The 15,911-nt window shown below is 33.6% G+C and overlaps 1 protein-coding gene across 1 annotated transcript in view; it reads left to right on the top strand.

Annotated features, from left to right (window-relative positions):
• Positions 1–15,911, top strand: part of LOC108610754 (uncharacterized) — a 28,369-nt gene that overhangs the window by 7,489 nt on the left and 4,969 nt on the right. The window contains 2 exon segments of the mRNA XM_018003034.2: positions 15,082–15,215; positions 15,277–15,384. Of these exon segments, the coding sequence (XP_017858523.2) occupies positions 15,082–15,215; positions 15,277–15,384 (242 nt within the window).

Genomic DNA, 15,911 nt, shown 5'->3' with positions numbered 1-15,911 from the left:
TACAAATTAAATATGAAAAACTTAACATTAAATATTAAATATTAAATATTAAATATTAAATATTAAATATTAAATATTAAATATTAAATATTAAATATTAAATATTAAATATTAAATATTAAATATTAAATATTAAATATTAAATATTAAATATTAAATATTAAATATTAAATATTAAATATTAAATATTAAATATTAAATATTAAATATTAAATATTAAATATTAAATATTAAATATTAAATATTAAATTAATTTATTATTAAATATTTACTCCCAATTAGAGGGTATCTATTTGACGTAAAACTCTCTGCTAATTAGTTCATACTTTGCCAGGTAATACATATCTTACATTATATTTCGCATTTATAGTTATGAGCGCGTGTGTGTGTGTACACACATATAAATATAATTTTTAAGTACACGAACCCCCACTTAAATTTTGAGTGCAGTTGGCCATTGGCAGTTGGCGGTTCGCAGTTCGCGGTTCGCAGTTGGCAAGTGTGCAAAGTTAAAAGCGGCTTTAGTTACGAAAGGTCAAAAACGACGCATATAATTTGGCCATAATTTTATATCACCACTGGGAACAGTTTTGTGGGAGAGGAGTGTGGGCGGCCAGACGGGGGTTCAATGAACGCAGCTGCGGCTTCTGGCAAATGCGACAATCAAGTTCTATGGGTGTGCTCCTCCAAGTGCGGCAGCATCGAATATATTTGCAAATAAAAGTAATAGAATTATAAAGAGAAGGCAAAAAGAAATAACAAAGTTAAGTTAGATAAACAAACATACAGAGATGATAGCAGAAATGAAATGTCGCCAAGAATGTAAATGTGAAGAAATTCAAGAAAAATATTGTCAATATGAATGGAAATATAATTATAATAAAAATATAATTTAGAGGCAAGCAGAAATTGAGAATGTATTCTGTCTATATTATTTTCTGCTTACTTCATATTATATGAATTATTAATATAAATTCTCATTTAAATTGAAGTGTTTTATAAACTTAGATCTTTAATTTATATAGGTACTGTTTATCTTTGATCTTTAGCTTTATATCAGCAATTTATAATTAGATAAATGGCATTGATAAATATAATGCAAAAACTCTACTATATTGACTTCAGTTCGTAGAAATTACCCCTTCAAGTATAGCAAATATTTTACACAAGAAACTATACTGAAAATAGCCAGATGCTGATTAAGTTAGACCTTTTAATCTTAGGTTATCGTTGTAGTACGTGTTATGTCAGCATTCTAGCAAATCAATATATACATACATATATATACAACTCAAACTCTATAATGAACAACTCGAGCAAAGTGCCATGCCTGCTTGCTGTTCCTCAACAGATAAGTTTCCTCTCGGAAGGTCTCTCCTCCCCGAACGTACTAAATATTATCTGAGCACACTGATATGCGCCCATTCACTTTTATGATATTTATTCAAAGCCACAACAGCAATGAGCATTCAATTTGAACTAAAGTCAGGCGGGCGCTTTCTTATCGCGCCCTCATAGCTCACACTCACACCACTTCTAATTGTGAGCTCTGTATAATCGAGACATTCATGGCAATTAAATTATTAGTGAAAAGCTGACATTTCCAATAATACGAACTAATAGTATAAATACCCATTATTGCTTGTACTTGGTATGTTTGGTATTTTTCCCTCCTGATAATTGTAAATTTATTATCAATTATTGTAAATGTACAATGGGAAATAAGTGAAAAAGCAAAGATTACCCGACTGGGAAATACCCTTATAAACGCACAAGTCTTTAGCTTTTATAGATCGGCGATAGGCATATGAATCAGACTACATCGACTCAGTATGTCACCCTGATCAAGAGTATATATACATACATATTTATATGGAATTAAATTATTACTTATTTATTATATATTATTTATATACTTCCACGCCTCCTTTAATTTGATACACTGGTTTCATTATGCCCTGAGTTCCCATTTTCAGTGAGTTCAGACTATTATAAAAACATTTTTGTATTGCTTACCCAGACAATTTGATAACGAATTTCATTCAAATCGAAAAATACACAAATGATCAAATTCAAGGAAATGGAAGAATAGATTTTTAAACTCGTTATAAATATATAGAATATATACATATATGCTCATTCGATTTATCTAAATGCTAAGCGCCATAAAAAAAAACCTGCCACATTTATTAGTCTGTTCAGCTAGCCCATTTGGACTTTCTAATTTTGGCGATTCGCATTGCGCAACTCGAGGCGCCACCAACTGTGACCATAAAGAAATCTGTTTACAGAATGTTCATATAAGCATGCTTAGTGCTCACAATTTCCAAAAGTAAATACCGTAATCATGCCTAGGCACGGAGGTTGCTATTAATTTCATTGTATTCAATAGATAGAATTCAAGAAACATGTTATAGGCATATATTAAATGCTTTGTTAAACTTTTATTGAGTATATGCAATATTTGATTTAACTGTTATCCAAAATAAATTAGGCATCTCGACAATTTCATTTAAAAATAAAATAATATTCGTTCTTTGATTCAAAATACATTACATTATTTATCTTCTTTTTTTTAATATAATAAAAAATATGTAATTTTTACTCTGAAACTTTGATCTGTTGTTGAACCAATTCTTTGCTATATTTATCCACACACAAATCACACCTTGCGTGATATGATTTGATCCAATTTTATCAACTCTTAACTACAATATATATTAAATCAGTGGTAATGTTTATATTGTGAAAAAACGTTAAAAAAGTTAACCTTCTGTCGATTATATATTTTACGTTTGGCATTGACCTTTCCAGCTTGATTAGATTTTGTTTAGGAACTGCATTTAAGATCGACTATTTGTTTCCTTATGTTTGTGACACTCTCAAAATAAACACGTGCCTTTCGACGACAATTTTGACAACTGGAACTATGCGGCACACTTTGCTTATCTTTTCGAACAAAAAAGAAATAAATGAGAATCGAATTGCTTCAATAATGCCCGCCTATCTTATCTAGCTTATGAACAGCTCAGCAAGCGATCAGCCTGTGGAAAATAAAACAACTTGGACATAATTTGTATAATATTTGACCCACTTTTACATTCATTTATTTTTCATATACATTCAAGCTTAGACTTCTTTGCTAAAAGGTAAACAAAGCGGCTAAAAACGGCCTGCCCCAATGTTGGAGGCATACGAGAATGGCTCTGGGTCTTGGTCTTGGCATTGGGCGTGTGTAGGCGGATTGCAATGAAATTCTTTTCATTTTTTCGGGCCGCTCCATGTTGGCGGCCGGCGAGCGTGCTGCCAAATTCTTGCTTGGCAATAAATTTTGATGTTGATGATACGCGTTCATAAGGTAATGAGGCCATATTAGTTGGGTAACGTCATGGCACTTGCCTTTATGAATATATGTATATTATTCTTGTTAGATGAAAGCTGGATTATGGGACTACGTCTATTACAGGCATGCCAAATCTATATATTTATATATATGCTACATAGCCTAATGCAGTTAATAGGTGGATGGATACTACAGATTAAACGTAAAAGTAAACGGTATATATTAATGTTTTCATATATTAAGGTTTAACTATGCCTGGTGCCAGTATTTTCAAGTCGAGCACTTCTCAATAAAATGTTTTTGGCTCATTTTTGTTTAGGATGTTGCCTTTTGCATGCAAATTAAAGCTGAACACATTTCGAACCGGTTGCTGGCTGAACAAAAATAATGGTAATGGGCAAGCGATTCTCTCTCTATATATATAATGTTTCTATATATAATGCATACATTCTTTTTTCGCTGGCAATTTGCTGATGTCGGCACTTGACTCATTTTGTTGATTTCATTTTATATATTTCTTAGTATAGTATAGTTGGACACACGATTCCGCTCATCAGTAATTTGTAATTTTCTTAACAACACGAAGCATTTTCAAATAATTTCGAATTGCTATCAAGCCTAAGCTAAGCTGATGCGTTCAGCCTTATCTGAGCACTGAGCACATCCAAAGTACAGCTAAAACGTAACGCCATTAAATCAGGCGAGTTGCTTTTAAGGCGACGCTTCTTGTCTTGATAGCCTGGGTGCGGTCAGCGTGGCCTAACCCCGGGCTCACGAGCTGGGAGCTATCGCAGCTATCTCCCTCTCGCTCACTCGCCATGGCAACGTCAGCCGCTCATTGTAGGAAAGACTTTGGCGTAATTAAAAAGTTGCGGAAAGCGAAAGTCACCTGAAAGCCAGCGCGTCTCCAAAATGAAAACACGTCATGTTTCGTGCCTGGGTGCAATCCCTACTCTGGCTGGCAACGGCACTTGGCGGCGGCAGGTGTGAGCAGGTGCGTTGAATCAGGATTGGAGATGCTTTTCTAATTGAATTTTAATGCCTAGCTTTTTCTTCACTGAGCACCTGTGGTGGGTCTTCCCGTGCGATCCGTTTTTGGCCGGATTGAATCTCGTTTTGTAACGACTTTAAGCCCTCAGCGGATTTGTCTGTGTGGCATATAATTTGCTTGCATTGGCAACTGTGTCGGCGACCGCGTAACAACCCATAAAACAAATCGAAACAAGGGCAAAGTCAACGACAGCCAATGAAGAGTAAAAAGGGATTTTAATCGGGCATATCCGACTGAGAGATATGCAGTAGAGTCGATATGATGTGAGAGGCAGTGGAGAGAAAATATAATTAATGATGATAGAGGTAGAGCCCTAATGGAACTGAGCTATATATGTGAGTGTATGTTTGATAAATATATATAGTCATCATTATATACCATACTCTTCCTTGCATAGAAACAATTTGTTTCAGCTGACTAATGGAAATGGGTTGAGATAAGCTATACGGAATGAGATAGCTCTTATATAATCTTAACTTTAAAGCTGTATGCGTTGCCGACTTGCAGCTTATTATATAAGTAAAGTAAATGCTGATAAAAAAGATAAGGCCATGAGACTTGCAATTTTATATATGATATATAATAATATTTAATTACACTATAATTAAAATAACAGATGTCTCTGTACAATATACAATTTTTATCGTGCATTTAATACCTAGTTAACATGTAAACTTCGTGCATTTGTAACACGGAGCAGGAGGCATGGCAGATTCCATAAAGGAATCTTATCTTAGTTATGATTTGCTCTTATTATCTTTCTCTGTATGATTAGATATGCATATATCAACCAACCGTACCTCTACTAAGGAAAAGAGTAAAGGCAGAAGAGAAATGTGGAAAGGAAATAAGAAGAGCAGGAGCTCAATAAGTGTATTTGCATGGACAAAAATACTCCCTTTAACCTCTTTGATCTTTGAATCGAAAAATAGAAGTTAACAGAACAGTAGAAAATTCTCTTATTTTTTGCTCTCTGATCAAGTGTAAAAACTTAACTCAGAGCAAGACTCAAGGAGCTCCCTTCGTTTTCGAGTGGGAGCGTGTGCAGCTATATAAAGTCGGGTCTGCTGATTCGTTTCTTCAGTTGCATTTTTTTCCTGCTGGTGGTCAGACGTCCCGTTCAATCTTGTGATCCTCTCTTGGTAAACATATTTCAATAGTTGATAATTAAAAATGTTAAGCGGAATTCATAATGATAAGCAATTGTTTAATATTAATAATAATTAGAATACTAATTCTAGTGATAATATATTAATGATCATTGTGTGTATTATTACTTTGTAAACAGACCTTATGATAGTAATTGTGATGATTATGTTTTAATCATAAATATAAAGTTAATGAACATTAAATTGTAATATAAATAGCATTCATGATAATGCTGATGCATATCAAATGATATGCAATGTAATATGTGTAAATATATAGCAATAATAAATTAGATATATGAGAAGCGAGCTGGAATGCTTAAATATTGTTTAAAAATATATATGTATATATTCATATATATATATATTGTTCTCAATAACCAAAAAAATTAATAATGAAATAGCTACATTCATTTCCATGCGGTGAATAATTCTGATAATTTACTTATTTATGATAATTATGATGATACTTTAATCCAACTTTAAAACAATAGCAATGTTTAATCAAATTTGTGCACAGTCAATCACTTCTATTCTTTACTATATAAAGGGTATTTTCTAGTCTAGCCGACCTAACCTAACCTAGTCTGCGTGTAGGCCTAACCAACAACAAGTACAGTAACACCCACATCAACAATAGCCACGATTTCCGTCGATCTCTCTCCCTCTTTCTTTCTATCTGTCTGTCAGTCGTTCTATTGAAATATATTTTCCAATGTTTACAGTTTCGGTCTGCTGAAGGCACACGCGTATAAGGAAATGCTGATACACCACATTAAAATTGTTTAGTTTTCTTTCTCCTCCTCAGCCTTTTTTCCTACCCTCAACCCTCTCACCTTCAAATGTTCCGCGTCGCGAGCGATTGACGCAAATGTTTACTTAGCTTTAAGATTTGAATATGCCAATTGGAATTGTTGAAAGTGTGGCAAACATAAAAATATATATAAATAGTTTTAAACATTTTAATATGTTAAAGTTGGCAAGCATATGTGCATATAATATTTTGAGTACATTTACTGATTGTTGTTTTGTAAGAGTCTGATAGTATAGCAACCTAAGTGTATAACACTTTGTATAGTAGTAGCCAGCAAATTGTGCATGCTGTATATTGACATTTATTACACAAAATTTATTTTATTTTATTTCTCAGTCAATATAGGCAAAATAATAGCATTGTTCAAACTGTTATATTTAAAATAAATTTTGTTTTACAAATTGCAACTGCTGTATATAGCAAGCATAAATAAATTTATTAATAATATCAGCTTAACAGCGTTTAAGTATAACAGTTTTTACAATATTATTTCTTTGTCTATATTTTTAATTGGATGAAATATATGAAAAACTGTTTACATATGAACATTTATGTATATTGCTCACAATATATCAGTATAACAAAACTGTTTAATATTTTCAAGTCCCGCATACATGAAATTATAACTGTGCTAACATTTTTAGACGATTGTATGACAAACAACTGGTTCTAGCAGCAGTTCTATCGCTCTGATTACCTTTGTTAGTAAAACTCGTTTAAGCAGCAATTCCACTTTCACGTCTATAAAAAAAAAGAATTACAAATTATAAAAATATATTTCACTACTTTCACTAGTATAACAGTTTCCAATATGAACTGTGACCCAATTTAATTGTTAATGTTTAAAGTTTTTTCTCTTCGACGTATTATCTTAAATTTATCTTGTATTTAGTATTTACAATATACGTAAACCAATTCAAACCAATTCATATATGCCTCTAGGTTTTGGTCTAGATTTTATTGTTGTCATTTGCTCATTATTTATTTGGTTTTTGTTCTTTAATTTGACCTCGTTCGCTTCCTTATCGTGCGCTTATAATAATTCATGAAGCGCCTTTCTCTATAAATATGTATGCATCCTCCCCTCCCACAGCTGACTTCGACTTGCCAACAATTTGTACGCCCGTATGCAAATCTCAGATGCGCTATATGATTCTTATTTCTCTCCCCCTCACACCACAGCTTCCCATCGACAACCAGCAACAATTCGACTCTTATTTTGCGCATTCTCTTTTGTGGTCTTGGTTTATTGTGTCTTTGTTTGCATGAAATTCTGCCCTTATCACTTGTGGGTGTTGTTCATGCTCTGACTCCTGCGCTGGCTCCTGCTGAGCCATAAATTGGAATGGCTTTACCACCCAGCTCTGCCACAGCAACGGGAACAAAAGCCTCGCTCACTGCGGGAAACGCAGGTCAAATGGAAAACATATTCAACTTTATTCAACACATATACAGAGCAAATTAATGTAATGCGTATTGGGTTTCTTTATGAGCTTGCTTTTATTTTTATATCGTAGATTTCAGCCCAATAAAAGTATTTCTCATTTTGGTATTTGTGTATAGCAGCTTGATAAAATTTCGTGGTGCCTTTTGACGTAGCGTATCCGCATTGATTGGCACTTGAAGATAAGCTAGATAAGCTTGAACACTTTAATAGTGTATTGTATAACAGATTGTACAGCTACTGGCTTTCCCCATCAGCTGTTATTTGTTGGCCAAGCAATAAAATTTATATGCAAGTATTTGTTTGCTTATTATTATAGTAGTTTATTTTGTGTTATATATATTTTTTTATTATTATTATTATTATTTTTTTTTTTTTTTTTTTGCTTTTAAAACAGATTTTTTAAGCTTTTGATTGCATAGAAACTAACTATGTTTACTCAAAATAATAACAATTTTTTGACTTGTATAACAGCTGTTTGCAGTTATACAGTTTCTGTTTTAATTTTATATTAGATAAAAATGTATACTCATAAATGTTTCATATAATTCACAAATATTAATTATCTTCAAGTGTATAACAGTTAGTAGAATATTTAAACATATGATCTTAGTGTTAGATATGATCAAGTTAAGGGAAAAGCTCTATGTTAATAATAGTATAACCAGCTATTTTTAAGCCATCAGCTAATTTAAATCGTATAACAGTTTATAAACATCTTGTAAAGTACCAGTTTATACTGTCTTCTATGTGATTGGCTGTCTCCTTATAGATTTATATACGTATAACAGCTACCTCACACGAATCTTAAGTCCACTGCATAGCTGGTATAACAGCTGTCATAGTATCACTTGCTTTAGCATTTACTGCTGCCCAAATCGCTGCAAGGTCATTTACATAGCTTAAGTAAAATCAAGCGAACGACCTAGATTCTCCCATTCAATGTTCTCATCATAGCCCAGCCGTGGGCCCAACTCGTCGAGCCTTTCGATTTCATTCAGCGGCGCTATTCAAGGATAATTACGATGCTTTTTCGATGCTAGCTCATCAGCAAGGCCTTATTTACACAAATCTTGGGCGCTCGCAAATACATACATATATTATAGTTATACATATATACAGACACATAATATAGCTGCTAAATGGACGCATTCAATGCACCACATACCACTCAGATATTCCATATTTCACGTGCACATAGTTGTAAAAAGTAGTTGTAGTTGTGCTCACATATTTGGGCCGTAAGTGCCGTCTTGACGGTGCTGTGCAGCCGGTTCGTTAGGGCGGCTCTTCACACTGGGATGATGACATGTACTCAATTGGTTTGAGTGCCTACGCAGCTGGCCGGGCTGCCAAGTGTAGCCTACTTCCAGGCAAATTTAAGTGTTGTGCGTGTGTATGTGTGTGTGTTTATGAACAAACAAAACGCCGCACACACTTGAGCAAACACTGCATTAAAGCCGGCACAGTTTTAATTATATACACACACATGCAGACGGACATCCTACAAAGACACAGGATATGCTGCAGAACGAGAGAAAGACAAAGAAAGAGAGAAAGAGAGAGAGAGAGCGAAATAATCTAACAAATAAACAGAATGGGCTGCAGAGAGAAAGAGAGCAAAGCTAACAAATAAACAAATGCTTCAACTGAATGTGACTTTATTTGCCCCAAGTGAGCAGACAGACGGATAGACATTACAAATAAAACGAAATTACTTACATTTCATCAATAAAAACTTCATCAGCATTAAGCGACATACATGTTATACCCTATAAAATGAAGTTGACCCATGACTGAGCTGAGAAAGTCTGAGTGGGAACTATTGTATAAGAGTATAACATTTATACCTTAATTTCTTGAATATCTTTTGGACTATTCTCTATATAAATTATGTTAATAATTTTATCTCGAGTTTATGGTATTAATATCCAAAAATGACTAACATAATAATATGTCATAATATTTGAAATCTCTTCTTTTATATAAATTCTGTGAATCAAAATTTTTATTGGCAAAGTCTGAGCTGGAACTAAAAGAACTAAGTGCATAGCATTATAAATCTCCTTCCTTGTATATCTCCTTAATTATTCTGTATCTAAATTCTGTACATGAAACTAATCATAATTTTGTAGCATTAATATCGAAATATAAATAATATAATATAATAAAAATAAAAATTCTGTAAATCAAATTATTTATAATTTTTTTTGGTATTAATAACTAAATATAACTCAAGAGTTTATTACCTGATAAAACTGCATATAAATATACATATACAGTTATAGATAGTTATCGAGCTTGCGAGTCATATATGTATATATACTACTCTAATCTTAAACATTCTGCCATAAGTATCCAATATCAAAGTATGTTTTCAGGGTATCCAGTACCCAAAACACTCCAACTAGCTAATTTAGATTCAGTTATGCTGTTGGCCCAAAGCTCCTATAGGTCAACAGTGAACCGCCAACGGAGGGCATTCAGTCAAATCGTTACGGCTATTTACACAAATTGCCATTGAAAATGCGCCCGCAAAATGTGGTGCGAACAGTGCATGTGGCATGTGGCAGCCAGCAAGCGGCATGTGGCGTGGTATGTGTGGCTGGGGTCGGAAGTCCTGCAAATAGCGACTGCATAATTGAAATTATTTACATTATATTTGAGCCAAGCGCGAACATTCCGCATCCCCTCCACATCCACATCCACTTCCAAATGTGTGGAACGCCTTCGCCTCGACCTCTCCGCGCGGGCTTTTGCATTTTTATCGATTTTTTACGACTTTTTTGCATACATATTTTAGACGCACGAGTGCGCAATGTGAACTGAAATACCCAGCACGTCTAGTTTTAGACTTTGCTAAATATCTAATGGTATTCTAAACGGATATCCTGAAAAAAAAAAATAATATTAAATAAAATGTTAAAATAATAAACTAAAATTAGTTAGATTTATCTTTATAATTCTCAACAATATCCTGCACTGTCCTATCTCCATTTTTATAACTTTTTGCTCTCTACTTTTCTTTTATCACTTTTTTTTTTTTTTTTTTTTTTTTTTTAACCCGCTGCACTTTATAGCTGCTTGTGCAGCTCACATACAAACTAAGGTAAACATGGAGCATGGCTACGGTTAAGCTAAGGCTAAAGTCCGAGTTACATTTGAAATGTCATCAGTGCTGCAAATTACTGTTGCTTTTACGGTTCATGCTACGTGCAGCACAGGAGAAAAGTGTTGGATTTTTGATTAGGACCAATAAAAGTGTTTGCCACAAAGTGTGTTCGCACTTAGACAGCAACTGCAATAAATTGGGTTACTCAAGTACATTATACACATCTAAGTGGAACTGTTATATGCGCCCTAATTAGATTAGATTGGCGAAACTGTACTACATTAGCCTTGATAAATCATCTAGAAATACACACTCTTATAAAGTTAGGACTAAATTATTGTTATATAGCTTATGTGCTTATTATCAATTGTTATTTTACTGTTATACAAAAAACAATTATACATACAAGACAATATGGAAAAATTTAATTAAATTATTCAAAAATGAGAAAAAATATGTAAATATAATTTTTATACTAAAAGGCATATTTAATTTACTGTTATGCAGTTAAGCCAATCATTATATTTAACAAATAAATACTATGACTTTTTTGAATGCACTTTACTCCATAATAATCTCTACATATTATACATATTATATTCTTGTTCTACTGCTTTAACTAGTTGTTGTTGAATTTGCTTTAATAAATCTAATATTTTCTGTTACTTCAATTAAGGCAACTAACTTGAATTTGTCTCCCACAAACTGTTTTACAAATATTTGCCCAAATTAACCAATGTCGGAAAACTATTTTCGCCTCATAAGCAATAACAGCCACAATGTGTTATACATATAGATACAATACATATACATACATATATATGCATGTATATATACATATATATAAGTATTTGCTCTATCGCCCATTTGGGCATGTCACTTAATGGCCAACAAAGTTGCCCCTTTCTCGTATGTGGGTGGGCTTGCCGCCCAAAATGAAACTTGTAATTCAATTTCGTCCTGCAAACATGCAAAAAAAAAAAAAAAAAAGAAAAAAAGAAACACAGAGATAAGTTGTAGTTGGGTATACACGATAGAGCCATACTCTGTTTAAGTATCTAATTAAATGCAAGCTTTCCCTTAATGCGCTATAGAGTTTACGACAAAAACTATATTAAAAAAATAAAAATAAAAACAAAAATGCAAGATTTAGACAACTAGAGTTAGATATTGTTAGCGTAATCTGTTTACTATTCTCTGCATATTTCATAATTTATTTTTGGCTTGCCAAACTAATATACCCCAACACTCTTCGCTAACAGTGTACAAAGAGCAAACCCAGAACTGAAAATGAAACACCACCAAATCACAAACTGTGCGACAAACTTGTTATCGCGGCTATGAAAAACGTTGCCTGCTTTTGGGCGCGCTTCATTTGCCTGCCTCTGCGTATCTCTGACATTTCCGATGACGCGGAAATATCTACAATACATATAGATAGGCATATATATGTATAGATATGTCGTATCTGAATGTCATATACTGTGACAGCGCCAGGGCTTTGTCACAAATCAGCCCAAAAGCCAACTATTTAGAGCTTACGAATGATTCACAAACAAATCCCCAAATGAATGCGTTGCCTATTAAGAATTAACAGGCATTATCATTTTTTCATAGAGTATGTAATCGCTAGAAACAGGTGAAGATTGATTTTATAATAATTTAGTATAATAATCACTGGATATCATTAAACTAGAATAAATTGTTTATTAGCTAATTTATTTTTTTTTAAATGCCAGTTATTTGTTATACGTATAACAGTTAAAGACTGATTTTGATATGTATAATAGTCTAAGTGAACTAAGCAAAATACAAAATCATTATTGTGTATATATATACATATATACTACACATATTTTAAATGTTTCAAAGCTGTTATAACTGTCTTACTGTTTGCCTCAACTCATAATGGAATGGTATTTCATTGTAGAAGATTAAAAAGCTTTTATGTTTTCAAATCATTTAAAAAGTCTAATATATATGCTTATACCATACTAGTGATATAAATATACAGTCGAGTCTCGATAATTCGTACCCCGCTAAATAAAATAAAATTCTATCCCCGGGAAAGAAGTTCGTTATCAACAATTCTCGATAATGCGAGTTTCTGTGTAGGTCGAATAAAATGATCCCCTTGCCATTTCAAATTATCGGAGTTCCTGTGTATATATTAGACTATATTCCCATTATACATTCGAGTACTTGCTCTATAGCAAACCTTTCATAAGCCAGCAATTCTCCATTGATTAACTAAGGGCATTTAATGTTCTGTGCAGCTTTTGCTATCGGCCTAGTTTTTGGGGGTTTGCCAAATGTTCAACACGTTCCAGTTTCTGTGTGCTGCTGGCTTATTTCACCCTCTTTATTGTCGTGAGTCCTTGCCACAACGTGGCCGCCACTTGGCGTCTGTCAGATTTATGACAGTTTCGCTTGACACTGGGCACGATCTTCGCTTTGGTGCTTAGTTAAAAGAAATATATATATGTATAAGCGTTTACTGTTGTCTGTACATAATGTTGCCTTTAAAGTGTGCCATCGATTTTGTAGGCCAGGCATTTGGCCTGCATCAATCATCATTTCCCGAATGACTGTCCATTTGTATTTGGGCGTGTTGCTTAGCAGCCATTGAAATCATTAATCATATCAATATCCAAATATCCAAATACTTTGTGCTGTCCACAGTTGACTCGATTCCATTATAAATCACTTCAAAGCAAAATTGCTTTAATTCACAAAAAAAAAACAAATTTTTTTTTGTTTTGGGTGTACTTCAGCTACTGCAAATGGAATCATGGAAACGTCTAATGCGTATTCCTTGGACAAATGTATATGAGTCAAAGACATTAAATTAGTATTTATTTAAATTATTTCTGACTTGCTATATTTCTTTTGCCCAGCTGGGAATATAACTGAACTGTCTAAGCTCTAGAGGCTGGCATTTCTTTTTACTTTGATATTCTATTTATTACAAGTCTGAGTTCTCTCGTCGGGGCTGCTCGCTCGATTAGAAAAAAAAAAAAAAAAAAAAAAAAAAAAACAGCAAAAAAACACTTACATTCCTCATATTTCTATTTATTTTCATCTGTTCTCAACTCATTAAACACAAATTTAAGTGAGGTAAATAAAGTTGTCAATATTATAGAGTGTATAAGTTTATACTCTTAACAACCCGTCTCTCTTTTACATTTTAGGTTAAAGTAATTGAATTGCACTTCATAAAATTTTACATTCCTTTTTAAATGAAATACTTGATTTATTAAATTTCTGAAAACGAATTCAACAGCATTTTATTTACTTTTTTAAATGAAATACTTGACTTAATAAAATTGGCATTCCATTTGAAGTGAAACACTGATTTAATAAATTTTTTAAAAACGAATTCAAGAACATTTTACATTCTATTTATAATGAAATATACAATTTTTTTTTTTAATTGCTCTTATTTTAAATAAAATTCGTACCGCAATCATTTCTACACAATTTTCTCTTGAGCCTTGTCATCTGTTTGCACACAAAACCCTTGAACTTTTCTGGGGCTTCCTGTGCTCAAGCACAGATGGCTCATCATTCAACGAAATGGGGCAGTTAGTATTGTTCACAATTGTTGGCTCGAGTGCTGTAAAATGCCACAAAATAATTGAAGGCGTTTACGTAATTGAAGAAAACAAGTTATAAATTAGGTAAAAATGTTTTTTTTTTTTTTTTTTTTGTTTTTACTGCAATGTTTATTGGCGCATAAGTATTTTTTTTATTGCCAAGCACCGAACACAAAGAAAATTAGAAAAGTTCTAGGAATCTTACACTAATTGATGTATACATTTATAGCTAAAATTGTTTTTCGTTTTTAGAGGAAAGAGAAGAAAAACATTTTATAATACCTTAAATATTGAATAGCTCTATTATAATGAGCCAATGCTTTTGATTATTGGCGTTTACCAACACTGAGTATATCGTTTAAAGTTGTTTATTATTTATTTCTCTATATAGGTAGGTCTATGCTTTCTTAATATATAACTTGTACATACAAATATTTATGCATTTTCCAATACTGATTTCCAAAACTGATTCCGTCTCCCAACACTCCTCGTGTTCAATCAATGTTACTTATAATGCCATCTACTACACATTTCCATGCAATTGTTAACAAACATTTTATTGATCCTTTGCAGGTTCTCCAGCCGCTATGAGCTTCCATTGCTGGTGCAGAGTGTCGTCATGAATGTGACCATGTTCCTAATGATACACCTTTGTGTGAAGGTGAAGCGCATGAATGCCAATTCGCGGGGCGAGCATACGCTGCGTGGTAAGACGCCATCCGAACAGTTGATGATGATGAAGTTGTATAACAGCGGTTTCCCTTTCAGGCGACGAGCTGCACTTGCCGAAAGTGCTGACGGACACGGACACCGGCGCCTCCGTATCCACAGATGTGGGCGTGATGAAGCGTGCACGTTCCAGGCATTATCTGAATGGTAAGAAAAGCAGTTCGAATTTCGGGGCGCAGTGCTTTCATTGAAAACTTTCTCTCGCTCGACAGTTGACGTCAATTTCCGTTACGCCATCTTGTCAAAGGTTATATGGTTATATGGCCCCGTCCGTATAACACTCCCAGTTTTTGCCTCAATTTCTATTTACAACTTTTACGGCGCTTGCTTAGCTCGCGCTATCTTTACGCGCCATTTGCAGTATTTAAGGCTATAGGCCTTATCAATCAGCCCTCGTGCACTGGCACTGGCTAAGAGCAGCAAATCAAACTGGGTTAGCAGGCGGAAACGTAGGGCCATAAATTGATCAATGAACCGGCAGGCAGACGGACGTGGGCACAACATTGAGCTAATTATAGAGGCACGACAGGGGCTTCTTCGTTATCTTTTTGTGTGTGTAGGTGGACGGTGCCCAAAAGCAGGCAACAATAATCGAGATTGATTTTCAAACAGCAGCAATTGCACAATCTTCTAGCGCTATAAAAGTTATATTTAGTTTTCTGCCCAAAAAGATT

This window comes from Drosophila arizonae, chromosome 3 (genome assembly GCF_054131065.1).
Source record: "Drosophila arizonae isolate 15081-1271.41 chromosome 3, UAZ_ARI_1.0, whole genome shotgun sequence".
NCBI lineage: Eukaryota > Metazoa > Arthropoda > Insecta > Diptera > Drosophilidae > Drosophila > Drosophila arizonae.
This window is presented reverse-complemented; position numbering and strand designations above follow the sequence as displayed.